This window comes from Neopsephotus bourkii, unplaced genomic scaffold (assembly GCF_033783945.1).
Source record: "Neopsephotus bourkii isolate Nb327-2 ecotype Australia unplaced genomic scaffold, CSIRO-AGI_Nbou_v1 NB_1292, whole genome shotgun sequence".
Taxonomy (NCBI): domain Eukaryota; kingdom Metazoa; phylum Chordata; class Aves; order Psittaciformes; family Psittacidae; genus Neopsephotus; species Neopsephotus bourkii.
This window is the reverse complement of record NW_026901776.1, coordinates 7,347,283-7,361,484: the sequence shown is the minus strand read 5'-3', so window position 1 is coordinate 7,361,484 and position 14,202 is coordinate 7,347,283. Positions and strand designations below refer to the sequence as shown.

Below are 14,202 nucleotides of genomic sequence, written 5' to 3'. Positions count from 1 at the left end.
TGTTTGTTGAGGGCTTATGTTTCCTAAGTTTAGGTGAAGAGGTAGGGGAGTGTGTGGAAGCAGAATATGTTCATGGCTCTAAAAGCCAGGAAAAAAAACAAACACTTATCTGGGGAGGAAAGGAGTAGCACCTGTCATATGGTATCCCTGTGTTGTGCAGGTGTGATGAGCAGTGTGGGCCGCTGGCTTAGTATGTAAAGAATCATAGTGCTGTTGTTCACTGTGTTTCTCCCTAGTCTCATGTAAAAGTGTTTTGAGGTGATGCCTCTGTGCATTGTTGACAGACAACACCTCCTTAGTTCTTCATAACTTTGGAGGTGCTGGGGAGGGCTGTATGTAGTTCTTTGAGTGGCTCTTCCACATTTCCTCATCTGTCACTGGAGATATATGCAGTGAAAAATACTATATTGCAAATATAGTATAATGCAAAGTACCAAAGAGCAGAGACTTAGTACTGCAGACATCAGGCTGCTTTAGTTTCATCAGCACCAAATCATAAGGTGAATTTAGAAATGTAATGCAGTTGTAATATTAATATGCTGCCCTTTAGTACTGTCTGATGTGGGGATTGCTTAAAAAAATATTTAATTTAAAATCACTTCAATTGACTTTAAGAATTTGTTGGGTTTGATCACTGAATGAGGAAGCAGCTGTGAGCACTTGAGAGCACAAGTGGAATGATGCAGCTGTTGAAAGACATGCCTTACATAATACTCCTTAGTTGCTATGCTGGTTTTGATTTGCCAGAGACACTAGTTTCAGCAATAGTAGTTGCGGGTTTGGGGGTTGGGTGGGGATTTTTGCTTTTTGGGTTTCATTTTTGCTGAAGAAGATTGATTGAATTTTGTGCTTTTTTTAATTTTTTTACATATGTTTTCTTTTTTCACTCTTTTCAGCCTTAAACGTCTACAGTTTGTTGAAATGTGGTTTGCTATGCTTGTCTGCAGAGTGTTTGCTTGCACTGATAGCATGCTTCATGTAGTGCTTTGTTGCTGCCCTCCCTCCATTCACTGTCTGAGGAGGATTTCTGGTGTTAGTCATTTGCCTGTTGGGGAGACTTGCAGTTGTTTGGCTGCTGCTTCTAATTCCCTCTGAGTTTCAGAGGGCTTATTTGTCCAGCATTTAAAATAATGCCAGTGGGATCTGGGAAGCCTTAGATCAGTTCTTGTCTCTTTTAGGGCGCTGTTCTTGCCTCTCTCAAGTTTGTGGTGGGTTCATCACCTTCTCACTTTGTTGAAGGTGTTGAGAAGGTGTCCAGGTTCATGTGCAAGCTTTGCGAGTGCAGATCTTGATTAAGGACAATCTTTATTCTGTTTTATGTAAGAGGAGACAGAGAGATGACTCCTTTACCTCTTTTGTGTGTGGATTTGTTTGGCTTCTTTTTTTTTTTCTTTCTCCTTCTTTAAACAGGGACTTCAGTATGTTCTTTTCTTGGGTAAGAGTGAGCACTCTGAAGATGCCTGTAAGTGCTCTTTATACAGTTAACAACTCTGCTTCCTGAAATACTAATGGATATACTCAGTTGTAAATATGTGAGTAGTATTTCAGTGGGACTGCTTAGCTAAGACAAGTCTAAACAGTGTGAACCATGATAATCTGGATTTCATCGTTGTATTTTTTTCATTTTCAAAGCTTTGTACTGTTATACTTTATGCTAATATTGTCATTTTTTATTTTAGAATTGCTACACAAGTTTACAATAAAACTGGAATTTAACCAGTTATGGAGCTGGCTCACAGTTTGTTGCTGAATGAGGAAGCATTAGCTCAAATCACAGAAGCAAAGAGACCTGTCTTTATCTTTGAATGGTTAAGATTTTTGGATAAAGTGCTGGTAGCTGCTAACAAGGTAATTTTGTGGTGCCCCCCCCCCCCTTCTTTCTAAAACATTTGTATTAATTTCATGCTAGAGAAACTTGATGGGTGATGGCCAGATTTCAGATTCAGCCTGAAGAGCCTCTGTACTAGTTTGTAGGTGTAGGCAGTCAGTCTGACTGTTATATAATACATAGCTTGGTTTGAGTTCTTCATTGTCGTAAGTATTTGGAAGGCAAAACCTTCCCTTCCAGAGTAGGGATTCTTGATGGTAAACAGTATTAAAAGGTGTTCTAGGCAGGCATTGCTGTATTTTTAGTAAGTATTTAAAAAAAAGCAAAACCAAATGGAGTAACAGTGCTAATTCTGAGCATTTAGCATCTGTCTTTGCTATTATTGAATGTATCTTAAATCTCTGTGAGACAAGCAGTTTGCTGACCTACATACAAGGGGGAGTGGTATAAGGTTTACTTCAATCTCTTGTAGGTTTTGCTGGGTGTTGGAGGCAAGACAAAGGATTAAGTTACTTTTCTTATTTTTGGTCCATTAACAGACGGATGTCAAGGAAAAACAGAAGAAACTTGTAGAACAACTAACAGGACTCATCAGCAGTTCCCCTGGGCCACCTACACGAAAACTACTAGCAAAAAATCTTGCTGCTCTTTACAGCATTGGAGACACATTCACTGTTTTTCAGACACTTGACAAGTGTAATGACATCATCAAGAGCAAAGACGATACTGCAGCCTACCTGCCCACAAAACTGTATGTTTAAGATAACTGGGGAAAAGAGAATTATTTTGAAGTAGTCCTGGATATTAAAGAAGAATATGATCGTATATGTGCACGTTACATTTACCTTTTGCATGCTCATTTGTAGCTAACGTGCTTGGTATAAGAGAGGAGAAGAGCAGGATTTGGATTGTGGAGGGCAGGACTCAAAGGTGACACGTACATGGCTAGGTGAAAGTGAGATGTTTTCCTTTAGGAGAGGGACTGTCTTATGTCCCTTCATATGTTTATGTCATGGAGAGGATAACAGTTGATGAAGTGATGCAATGAAGAGATCCTGCTAGTGGGAATTATTGCTGATGGCAAGCAGGTACCCTATTTAAGATGAAACCTGCAGATTGTCAAACAAGAGTGTTATCTGTGCTCAGAGAATTGTAAGCAAATGTTCAATGCTTTTTTTATTTTTCCCCCCATCAGACCTTGCCACTACCGTGATAATACTGCATACGTCTCTCAGAGTCTGTATACTTGGATGTGTGTGTGCATGTGTGTGTGATCCAGTTCCTCTTTACTCAGAGGAGCTGTCTCATTAGTAGGGGTGGGCTATAATGAGTCAGTAGTAAATAGATTTACTAAAGGGCAATCTACCCAAGAATTTCAGGTTTAAAAACAAGGCTTGTTCCTTCATGATGAAAAGCTGCATGTTTTCAGGAGCTGCTTCTTGACTGGCCTGAAGTAATTTGTTATGTAATCATGGTAGTGTTACTTAAAAAAATCCTAATCGCAAATGGCAAGGCAAGAAAAATGTCTATAAAACTCTTTTTATGGACCCAGTGACTTTTACAGTGCCTATAAATGTTCTTGCGTTATGCAGTAATTTATATATTTTAAGTTTAGGCATGGAAAAAAACCATTCAGTATCTACAGAAACGTGAGCATATATTAAGGGATAGGGCTTATCTTGCAGGTGCCTGGAAAAGAGACAGTTTATTGAAACACAAAACCCTACTCTTGCTGACATTTCAGCATATACTTGTCTTCACAATCTACGTGTAGATTTTATAGTAATAGCCATTCAAATACATTTGTGTTCTTAGAAGCTAATTAAGTTTTTCATTACAGTATAAGTAGTGGGGGATAATTAGTTTTGTATTCATCAGTGATGGTTAAAACCATTTTTGAGCATTTTATCTTCACTTACATGATACAGAAAAAGAGTACACCAATTAATGCCTTTCTTTCATAGGGCTGCTGTGGCATGCGTTGGAGCATTCTATGAAAAAATGGGCAGAATGCTGGGTAGTTCTTTCCCAGAAACAGTGAATAATCTTTTGAAATCTCTGAAAAGTGCAGAGGTAAGTTGCAGGTTATTTATATATGTGGTCTTGATTCCATTTAGACTGAAACCTGCTTCCCCCAGAAGGGTTTACCAGAATGCCTGATTATCTACCTAGAAAAATGCAAATCACTTACATGGTTAGTATCAAGTGAAACACGGGCATGTATTTTTACTGCAGAAGAGTTTTTAGAGTTTTGTCATACGATTATAGTAGTTGCTTCATAGTGACATCATTAATTAAAATTGTAAAATGGTTGTATGTACCATTACTAACTACTGCATTAGGATTTCTGCTCATGTACCCTGAGTAAACCTTCAGTTGTTTAAAAATTAATAATAAATACTTGAGTCTTGCACCAAGATGTTGCTCTGCATGTGAGCAGGATACATTGCCCCCAAAAAGAGAGAGCGTGTCATGATACTGGGAGGATGTGTCCTGTGCTGTTGGGTGTGCTTTTGGTTAGTGTTTTGGTTGGTGTGTTTTGGGGTTGTTTTTTTTTTTTTTTACTCTCCCACTGTAACTACTTGCCTGTGTGCAGGTATAGTAGAAAGCTGTTGACTACTTGGGATTTCTGTTCTCCCAGCTGTTTTTGCCTTGTTTTCCCGAGGTTTCAGCCTGGGGTGGGGGGGCGGGAGGTGGGTAGGACAGAAGTATCTTGTCTAGGGTAATATGTTGGATCATCTTAATCTATGTGACAACTGAGGCAGTTTGAGTAAAGCTGTGTATAGTGCTTACTGCTGTCTAAAACCAGCGAGGTGTCAGTTGTATATGGCTGCAGTGAAATGTATTATAAATGTTTCAAAAAATATTCCTGCCTGGAAGCAGGAAAAATGCAGAATTATGCACCTGGTTCAATATGAATACTGTGTCCATGTTTTTACATAAATGTTTTTGTGTGTATGTGCAGTCTCAGGGCCGCAGTGAAATTCTGATGAGCTTACAGAAAGTCCTGAATGGACTTGGAGGAGCAGCAGCTTCTTGTCACCGTGATATTTATAAGAATGCCAGATCTCTGTTGACGGACAGATCTATGGCTGTACGATGTGCAGTGGCTAAGGTAGGTTTGTTTATCACCAGTCCTCTATATTCTTGTTCTGTAATTGTAAAGTACCTGCAGTCTAATAGCAACTGTTGTTTGTGATAGGAAATTTGATAATTACTTGGGCAAGGTAAGTCCTTATTTGTTTTCACTAATAATTTGAATTACTTCATGCAAACAGAGGTACTGTAATACTGTTTTCCCTGCTTCTTAAACAAACATGAGATAAAATATCTTAGCTGTGAGCCTCAATGTGAAAAGTTTTTGGTAACAGTTCTTTTGTTGTGCTTTCCTCTTTTAATTTTTATTTAATTATTTACCTATTCCATGAGGTTTCTGACTGTTTACTCACTTGGTGAGTGGGAGAGTGTGTGTGTGGAAATTAACTTTTAAAATATTCATATTAAAATACTTGCTGAATGAACCTGATAATTACACTGACACTTAGATAAAAGGTAAGAATGGTCTCCACTGGTGCTCAGCAAGTCTTTTTTTCCTACAGTGTCTGCTGGAATTACAGAATGAAGCAGTGTTTATGTGGACAGCTGAACTAGAGAATGTTGCAACGCTGTGCTTCAAAGCTCTGGAAAACTCAAACTATGGTGTGCGAGTTGCAGTGTCAAAGCTTTTGGGGATGGTCATGGCTACAGCACTGATACCAAAACAAGCAACAGGTACAAATCCTTCTGAATTTTGTTTCCAAGTGGACAAAATGCACCTTTAGTACCATGTTACATGACAGTGTTGTATCATACATTGTTGTTCCAGAAGATGAAAGCTTGTAGGTGGATTGTTTGGTTTTATAAACTCTAAGTTAAAAAGAGGAAATGAGTGCAGAATCTCTGTTGTCATAGAAGGAAAGAGCAAACTAACAAAAATCACCTGGGAAAATGAGCTTATTTCTTAAATACGAAAACAAGCTGTTATCTGAAATATTGGCAGGATTTGTGTTCGCAAGACAGTTTTGAATTGATAAGTCTGGTTTCAAGATCATTACTTGTAATGTTTGGAACTTTGACATTAAATGATAGCTTTTCTTTTTACAAAAGTGATGCGGCAGAATGTGAAGAGAGCCACGCTTGAGGAGGTTTTGGAGCTTATGGCCACAGGATTTCTGCGGGGAGGATCTGGTTTCCTAAAGAGTGGCGGAGAGATGTTAAAAGTAGGAGGATCAGTCAATAGGGAAGTGCGAGTTGGTGTCACCCAGGTTTGTCATGAGCTGTAGTATTTTTAACTTTTTTTTTTTTTAAGTAAAGTAACATTTATACATAACTGTCACCATTTTAGTAGGGAAAATGCACACTTTTGTTCCTTACTTGTTTATATGTTTACTTACAAGTCTGGTTTGACTCACCTGTTTTATTAGATGTATATGTAGTGTCATTCATCTAAGCTACTTTATTATTGATGTGCATTAACAATAGCTTGAAATATGTGCCAAGGAAAGCTTATTTAATCAGTGTATATGAGGTGGGATTAACTTGCAAAAATACTGGAAACCTTAGTATGTTGAAGACTTTAGTTCCACTTTTCAATTTTATTTCTCTTTAGGGAGGACACACTGTTGTCCTTTTGTGTGTGCTCTTTTCAGCTGCTGGGTAGTTTACAGCCCTAATTTGTTAAACTGCATTTCTTCACTCCATATGTCTGTCTTGAGTAGCTGAAATCTCCTGAATGTGGAAGCTCCACTTGTCTGATAGAGAAAGGTGGCAGCTGCATCTCTTCAAGTTCAGGCATTCTCACTCTGACATACATTTCAATATGCTGCAGTAATTTGCCAGAATCCAGATTTTTTGATCGTGGGGTATTTTGTGAAACCCTTGTTACTTTTCTAAGCCCTTTTCAGGTGAACTTGATGGAAATGTCTGGTCTTCATTGTGAATTAGAACACATTAATGTTGCTGCTGTTATTAACATATGTTCTTAAAAATTCTAAAGAGGCACATATTTAGAGCAATGGACTGGGTTTTCTGGCTGACATCCAGAGTATTTAGTGCTTCACAGAATGTATAGCGGTATAGGGGCTACTCTTGACGCTAGAAAATAGTTTAGTTTCTACAACAAAGACCTGTTTAATAGATTGATTCATCCTGTTTAGCCTCATTAGGGTTGCTTATTACTGACTGGTATTGCTAGTGTACTGCATTATGCATGAGTATAACTGTAGTGTTAGTCTTTGGTGACTGAATATAGTCTTTCATTTCTGTTTTAATTGGATCTGTTTGTAATTTCTGAATTTGCAGGCCTATGTTGTCTTTGTCACAACGTTGGGAGGTCAGTGGTTGGAGCGCAACTTTGCTACATTTTTGTCCCATGTACTTGATCTGGTCTCCCATCCTCGTGCAACTCAGACCCATGTGGAGGCCGTTTACTCTCGAAGATGCGTGTCCTTTATCCTGAGAGCAACTGTGGGCAGCTTACTTGGGGAGAAAGCACAGATTGCAGCTGCCAAAGATATATGTCAAGCCATTGGTAAACAAATGAAGGCAGTGGGTAGGAGCCATTTTTCTTTCTTTGAGACCAGTTAAAAGTTACTGTTGTTATTCTGGCTCAGCCATTTTCCAGCTTTCTCATACTTTGAGGAGTAATTTTGTTCTGAGGTGAAACAGTTGCTACCTTGTTAAAGTTGCAGGCAATTGTGTTATGTATTTGGTGATTGAAGAACTCTTCTTTTTTCTTTTTTTTTTATTACTTCCCTTCATATAAGGGGGATGAATTTCTAAATTTGTACTGTAGTAGACATGTAAACATGAAATTGATATTGAAGTCCCTTTTCTTTGAAGTCACAGCTGCTGCTTCTGGGATATTTTGTAGGAGAAAGAACCTGCAGTGAGATCTAGGAACTTAATTGGGTAACTTTAAGAGGGATTAGTGGCTGTGATTAATTATTTACAAGTTTTGGTGTTTGGTGTTTTTTTTTTTTGTTTGTTTGTTTGTTTTTTGTTTTGTGGTGTGGGGTTTTTTTTTCCTTTTTCAGTGTTATTCCATACACATGTGCATGCAATTTTATATGCAGAACCTAGGTATGTCAAGATTATCATTTTGGTTATTCTCTGTAGATACAATACACATGCTGCACACACGTATACTTGCTTTTGGTATGTTATACTATTAATCCTACCTCTTAGTGCTTTGCATTCCATAATAAATGATGGGCATAAGTCTTTCGTGGCCTTGTGATGATTGTATTTGGCTCATAGCTGTAAAACTGTTTCTCTTCAGAACACAGTTACTTTGCAAGTTCATGCTATGCTCAAGCTTGTGCCTTTGTTTTAATATAAGGTTGATGTCAAAACTGAACTATCCTGTGTATGGTGAGGTGTGATTCAAGAGGAAGTTAAGCAAAACATTTTTTCTTTCTTTTTTGCAGAAGCAGTAGTGAATGACACTAACAGTGAAAATAAATCAGGAGCAGCTGATGTAGCTGCAAGCCAGCATGTAATGGTGTGTGCCCTCCAGGAACTGGGTAGTCTGGTTCAGAGTCTGAATGCCACTGCATCTCCTCTTATTCAAGAACCCTCTATTGGTATGCAAATAAATTTAAATAGATGAAACATTTGAGCAATGAATATGAAATATCATTCAATGTAGTTAAATAATAAATCAATATATAATAAATAAGTTCATAAAACTGGCATTCGTTGTAGTATTGCAGGTAGCTACATTTGTCCAGCTCATTTCTAGTGTTTAGTACCCTAACTTTAGGTCAAGTTTGATTAAAGTATTAAGGAACTGTTTTGATCCAAGTTTGCTTGCAGCTCTTTTTTAGGGTGATTAAAGTTGATTTTTAGCATTGATTTGTTTCTGATAATAGCTTTATAGGAAATAAAAGGTTTTGCTATAGAGGGCCTGAAATATTTGCTCCTGGAAAGCTGTATTGCCCTCAGATACCAAATTTCTGTGGGGACGTTAAGAGTATTTTGTTGGGATGAAGCTGTGGATAGTCTCATTTTAAGTTCATAAGGGTTTGTATGGTATTTTCCTCTTGTTTATTTTGACGTCCGAATTCACTTTTACACTATAGTGTTGGAGGTTTTTTTTTCAGTTTGCAGATGTTGGGGGGGTTTTCCAATTGAAGTGCAAGCTGCTTTAGATATTTAATTATGTAGATTGTTGTCTTGATGCATATGACATCCTTCTCATCTGTTTTTGCTCCAGCTGTGGTGTGGGGAAGACTGTGCTCGTAGTAATTCCTTCTGGCTGCTGTGCCCTGTAAGAACAGAGGGGACTATCTCAGAGTTATTTCTACCTGCTTATTCATAGCAGCTAGGAGAAGTTATGCACTAGCTACAGAAAAAGCAAAAGATAAGGTGTCAGTGGGGGCTTTGAAGTAGGAGTTTGCAAAGTTAGAGATCTGGACTAAGGAAGGTGTTGGTGTGGAGACGGACTGGACTGAAGAGCTCAGTTAGAAAGCAGGATTAAGTAGGCATAGAGGTTAGGAATGTGTAGAAGGATGCAGGATAACAGTGGGAGACAGCACTGTGTCAAAACTAGAGTACAGCAGTCAGTGACTTCTGTAGCATGTGCTTTTCTATGATATGAAGCAAACCCAAAGATCAGTCTTAATGTTGTTCTGTTACTGGCAATCTGTGTAAAATAAGTCAAAATTGTAGCAATCATCTCATCCAGTGCCTATTCCATTATGTAGGATTACTGCCTCTTTTCAGTTGTTCAAGTAGTAGAAGTCAGTGCTGTGGCTTTGGCAGCTCCAGCCTTGCTGGTAAAAACCTGATTTGGGGCAGCATAATGCTAATAATGTTTCCCTCTTGAAGAAGAAGGTGAAGTTGTAAAATTCAAGTACTTTAATTCTGATTTTCTTAACTTTCATGTTACCTGTCTAGTATCAATTTAGTTGTCTGTATATTAAAAAGGTCGTCATACCTCTAAAACTGTAAACTCTCTTTCTGTAGGTCTGTTGGAGACAGTAACTTCCGTTCTTCTTCATCCCAGCATGGCTGCTCGGCTTGCTGCCGCATGGTGTTTGCGGTGTGTAGCTGTGGCATTGCCTTTTCAGTTGACTCCATTTTTAGATAGATGTGCAGAAAGGCTCAACAATCTGAAGACCTCCCCTGAAGCTGTTAGTGGCTACAGTTTTGCAATGGCTGCTTTGTTGGGTGGTGTGCATCAGTGTCCCTTAGGTATTCCTCATGCCAAAGGAAAGGTGAGATGAGTGTTTCATCTGTGAGTGTACTAAAAGATACTTTTTGTCTAGAAATAGTAGTTTTGCAAAATGTGTGATGGTAACAACATAAAGCATTATCAAAACTGGGCTTGTGCCTAGAAAGAGAGCAATGGCCAGAGCATGTGTTTGTAGTATTTCAGTTATAATATTTACCAGCTTTCTCTCCCCACCCCTTTCAAATTTGCTTTCTTGTTTAGCGTATTAATGAATAATTGCTGAAGAGAATATTCCTGTCTGCATTGTCATATGCAAAACACTGATCATCTACATGAAGTGTAATCTGCATTCATTCTTTATGGAAGGTCAATTTAAATGATTTGAGAATATCTTTATATATAGTCTGTGAGGGTGGATGTGTTGCAGTAGCTTTCAGTGGCTTAATTTATGTATTTAAAATACATTGGTTTTCATCATTGCTGCAGATGGTGGTCAGTATTGCTGAGGATCTGTTACGAACTGCTGCACAAAACAGCAGGCTGTCCTTGCAGCGGACTCAAGCTGGATGGCTTTTACTTGGAGCACTTATGACTTTAGGTTTGTAAAAATGGATGTTTTTTGTTTTGTTTTAATGCTTGTCCAACATTTCTTACATCCATTGTGGCAAATGGTTTTTACATGTAATCAGTCCAGTATCTAGCACATATCAAGGGAAACAGAGTATTAGTGATTTATTTTGGCATTGGTTTTTTTTTGCTGGGAAAAGGTGAAATATTAGTGTTTATGTAAGCTGAAGGATAGTAGAAGGTGTGGTACTTAAAAAAAGAGTTCTGCTCTGTTTTTAGAAACCCAGTCTTTAGTCATTCTATGGAAAGGGCAACCCCTCATCTTCCTTCCTTAATCAGCGCAGAAGTGGAATGTAAATGAAACACAATGAGCATTTCAACAAGTTGCATGTGTGTGTCTGGAGAGGCAACAGTACTGATTATAAGTGCTATCAGTTTAAAAGCTGTTCAGCTGTCTTTTAAAAAAGCCAACCTTATGTTCGTATCTGCCATCACAGAAATATCAGAAGATGTATTTTGGAGGTTCTATGTATACTCTTGGATTTTGCAGCAATAGCAGTGGGTTGTGGGGTTCTTTTTGTTTTGTTTTTTTTTTAATACAGGAAAATATAATAAAATTCTGTTGCATTCTGCAGTATTTTGATCTCTCAGCAAATACAATTTGTTTCGTTTTGTTTCTCTAAATTGCCTCTTTTATTACTTTTTTTCTTCCCAGCTTACTGCCATGTTTTTCTAATAGTGTATCCTTATTTTAGTTGTTCTTCTCCAATATATTTTTAATTCACTTGCACTGAATCTTCTAGAGCTTTTTCAGAAGTTTTCTTTAAACTTGGTGGTTAAACTAGTTACAGAATTGGTAGCTGTCAGTTATTTTTCTGTTCATTTTATGAGCAAGTTTGGACAGGCTACAGAGCTTGCCTTCAAACTAGCAGTAAGTAATCACAGAAGTCAGAATGAAAAGATTGTAAAAAAAAAACAGTTGGCAGTGGTTATGTATTACATGACCCCAGGTATGGAACTGCCTATTTCCTATTTCCAGTACTGATACCAACAAGCAGGCTTACCTATAGTATTTATTTGCCACATTTTCAACATAGAAATGAGAAAGAATATTTTGGGTTTTTCATTGCTCAAGCAGGAGAGAACGAAGAAAAGTGAAATAAGAGGAAAAATAAAGAGCAAAAGCCTTCATGACAGATTTTTCACTAGTTAGACAGAGGCTTTTTTTGTTATACTGTTACTTCATTCTTTTTGCGCAGGTCCTTCTGTTGTTCGGTATCATCTGCCTAAGATGTTGCTGCTCTGGAGAAATGTATTTCCACGTTCTCTCAAGGAGTTGGAGGCAGAGAAGGCGAGAGGAGATTCTTTTACCTGGCAAGTAACCCTGGAAGGCCGAGCTGGAGCTCTCTGCGGTAAGGATTTCAAACGGCAAGATCACAAGTGTGCAGTAAACCAAAACAAGACCCTAAGTATTACAGAGAGAACTCTTGTAACTTCACTCATTTTCAAAGAAAGCAGGAAGATGTGTCAGATTTTCATCAGTGTGACCTGGTTTTGGCACACAGTTTGTATGAACATGTCGCATAGTCTTTGAATAACCATATTTAGTTGCTGCTTTTTGAATATTCTCTTAGGATCTGTTATCTTGCTCATGCTTTATATTTGTTTCAGTAAAATTTCAATTTAACTTATTTTGTTATTAGCTATGAGAAGTTTTGTTGCTCACTGTCCTGAGCTCCTTACTGAGGATGTGATCAGAAAATTGATGACGCCCATAGAATGTGCCATGACAATGATGTCACAGTAAGTAACAATTTTTGCTCTCTTTTCACTTTTGTCTTTTCCTGGCTCTGAAGTACTGAAACTGATTTGTTTTAACTCATATTCTGACCTAGTGCTAGGAGCTGCTTCTGAGGAGGTACATGTGTCTAATATACAGCAGCATGCATTTTATGTTAGAAAAACTTGCTCCATATGATTACCTCTGGAAATACAATTGAGTAATGTTACTCAGAGTAGTTTTCTGAACACTCTTTTCTTGTCTTAGCTGGAGATCTATCTTGTGAAAAGCTGAAAATGCTCTCTTCAGTAACTGCAATATTTCTTTTTGCCTCTTTTCCTGTTTTGATTCTGTAGTATTCCATCAGTAATTAAAGCCCATGGAGCTCATCTCAAAGCTAGTGCAGCTATGGTCCGTTTAAGACTTTATGATATATTGGCTTTATTACCTCCAAAGACATATGAAGGTATGTACATTTTTAGCAATTTTTATTAGATTACTCTTTTTGTTTTATTTTTTGGTGCTTGCTTTTGAAGCAGAAATGATTCAAAATAGATATTAGGAGTCTCCATGGGTCTTGTACTGTATTCTTCATCTTCTGTACATTGTCTTGACAGTATAAATGCAGAGTATGAATATTGCAAAATATTGAAGTAACGCTTAGAGTATAAAAGTTACAGTCCCTTTGGTAGGGTTGAGATATGCAGCGGTCATGTTCTGAACTCCAGTTTAGCTGTTTATATTGTTACTTAAAAGCTAGAGAACCCTATATATTAGCATACTTCAAGGACAGATGTGAGAATGAAGATTCAGATTGAGTTTCTGGTATTTTATTTTTTTTTTAACCATATCTGCTCTGTTATCCAGATTTGTGCTGTTATTAGTAAGTTGTCAGGCATGATTTGCCACATGATCTGACAGATTAGCTTTTTGGTTTGTTTTTCATTCATTAAATTTACATCATCATGTTGATGAGCAAATTCCCACAAAAATCTGAATTGTCATCCTGGAGGGAATGGCCTCATCTGTTGTTTAGAACATTGAATTTGGACTTGGGAGCCCAGGGTTCTGTTTGAAGCCTTGCCCTCAATTGTGGTCGTGTCGGGTTTACTTCTCTACTTGCTACTTGTAAAATCAAAGTAATGGTACATGTTTTGATTTGGAACTTTTAATCAATAGCTGAAATGTTTTGGATAAGAAGCAGCACCAATTCTTTTTAATGTCCATTTGTTTAGGATCATTTAATGCGCTTCTTCGAGAGTTGGTAGCAGAATTTACTTTGACAGACAACTCTGCTAATACAACCACATCGCTCCTAAGGTCTCTTTGTCATTATGATGATAGCGTTCTTCTTGGCTCTTGGCTGCAGGAAACGGATCATAAGTCAATTGAAGATCAGGTAATGTAAGCCCTGTAATAATAGAGTTATCTACAGTATTTGTCTGTGTGATGTGTATGTGAGGGAAGCCTTCTACAACTGAAACTTCGTGCCTTGTTTTTAGTCTTATTTCAGAGGTTTGCTAGATGCGAGTCCTTCCATCTATAGTGAACTGTTTTGATTAAAAGCTGCCTATAGCTGAGATATAAATTGCACAATGCTACTCATATGGTTGTGGTTAGCGAACCAACCTAACTTCTTTAAAACAAAGCAGCGCTCCCCACCCTGATCTTCCCAGTCTGGCAGTTCCATTATTTTATTCTGGGGTAAAAAAAAAAAGTTCCACTTAACAAATTTTATAATGAAACTGCTGTCAAAATATCAGTATTCCAAATGGTGTTACAGCAAGAAAAAGGGAAGAAGGGGGGAGCTGA

The 14,202-nt window shown here is 37.8% G+C and overlaps 1 protein-coding gene across 2 annotated transcripts in view; it reads left to right on the top strand.

Annotated features, from left to right (window-relative positions):
• The first annotated feature begins 1,461 nt into the window (after positions 1-1,461).
• Positions 1,462-14,202, top strand: part of HEATR5B (HEAT repeat containing 5B) — a 51,240-nt gene continuing 38,499 nt past the window's right edge. The window contains exons 1-15 of one of the 2 annotated variants that reach the window (XM_061365871.1): positions 1,462-1,532; positions 1,680-1,848; positions 2,368-2,579; positions 3,793-3,901; positions 4,794-4,943; positions 5,428-5,599; positions 5,975-6,132; positions 7,169-7,418; positions 8,296-8,451; positions 9,836-10,086; positions 10,530-10,641; positions 11,870-12,022; positions 12,314-12,413; positions 12,747-12,856; positions 13,626-13,789. In XM_061365871.1, coding sequence (XP_061221855.1) covers positions 1,723-1,848; positions 2,368-2,579; positions 3,793-3,901; positions 4,794-4,943; positions 5,428-5,599; positions 5,975-6,132; positions 7,169-7,418; positions 8,296-8,451; positions 9,836-10,086; positions 10,530-10,641; positions 11,870-12,022; positions 12,314-12,413; positions 12,747-12,856; positions 13,626-13,789 — 2,223 coding nt within the window. In that variant the 5' untranslated portion in view covers positions 1,462-1,532; positions 1,680-1,722. Of the gene's footprint in view, positions 1,533-1,679; positions 1,849-2,367; positions 2,580-2,603; positions 2,981-3,792; positions 3,902-4,793; positions 4,944-5,427; positions 5,600-5,974; positions 6,133-7,168; positions 7,419-8,295; positions 8,452-9,835; positions 10,087-10,529; positions 10,642-11,869; positions 12,023-12,313; positions 12,414-12,746; positions 12,857-13,625; positions 13,790-14,202 lie in introns of those variants that run through there. The other variant, XM_061365872.1, reaches the window with a different exon arrangement.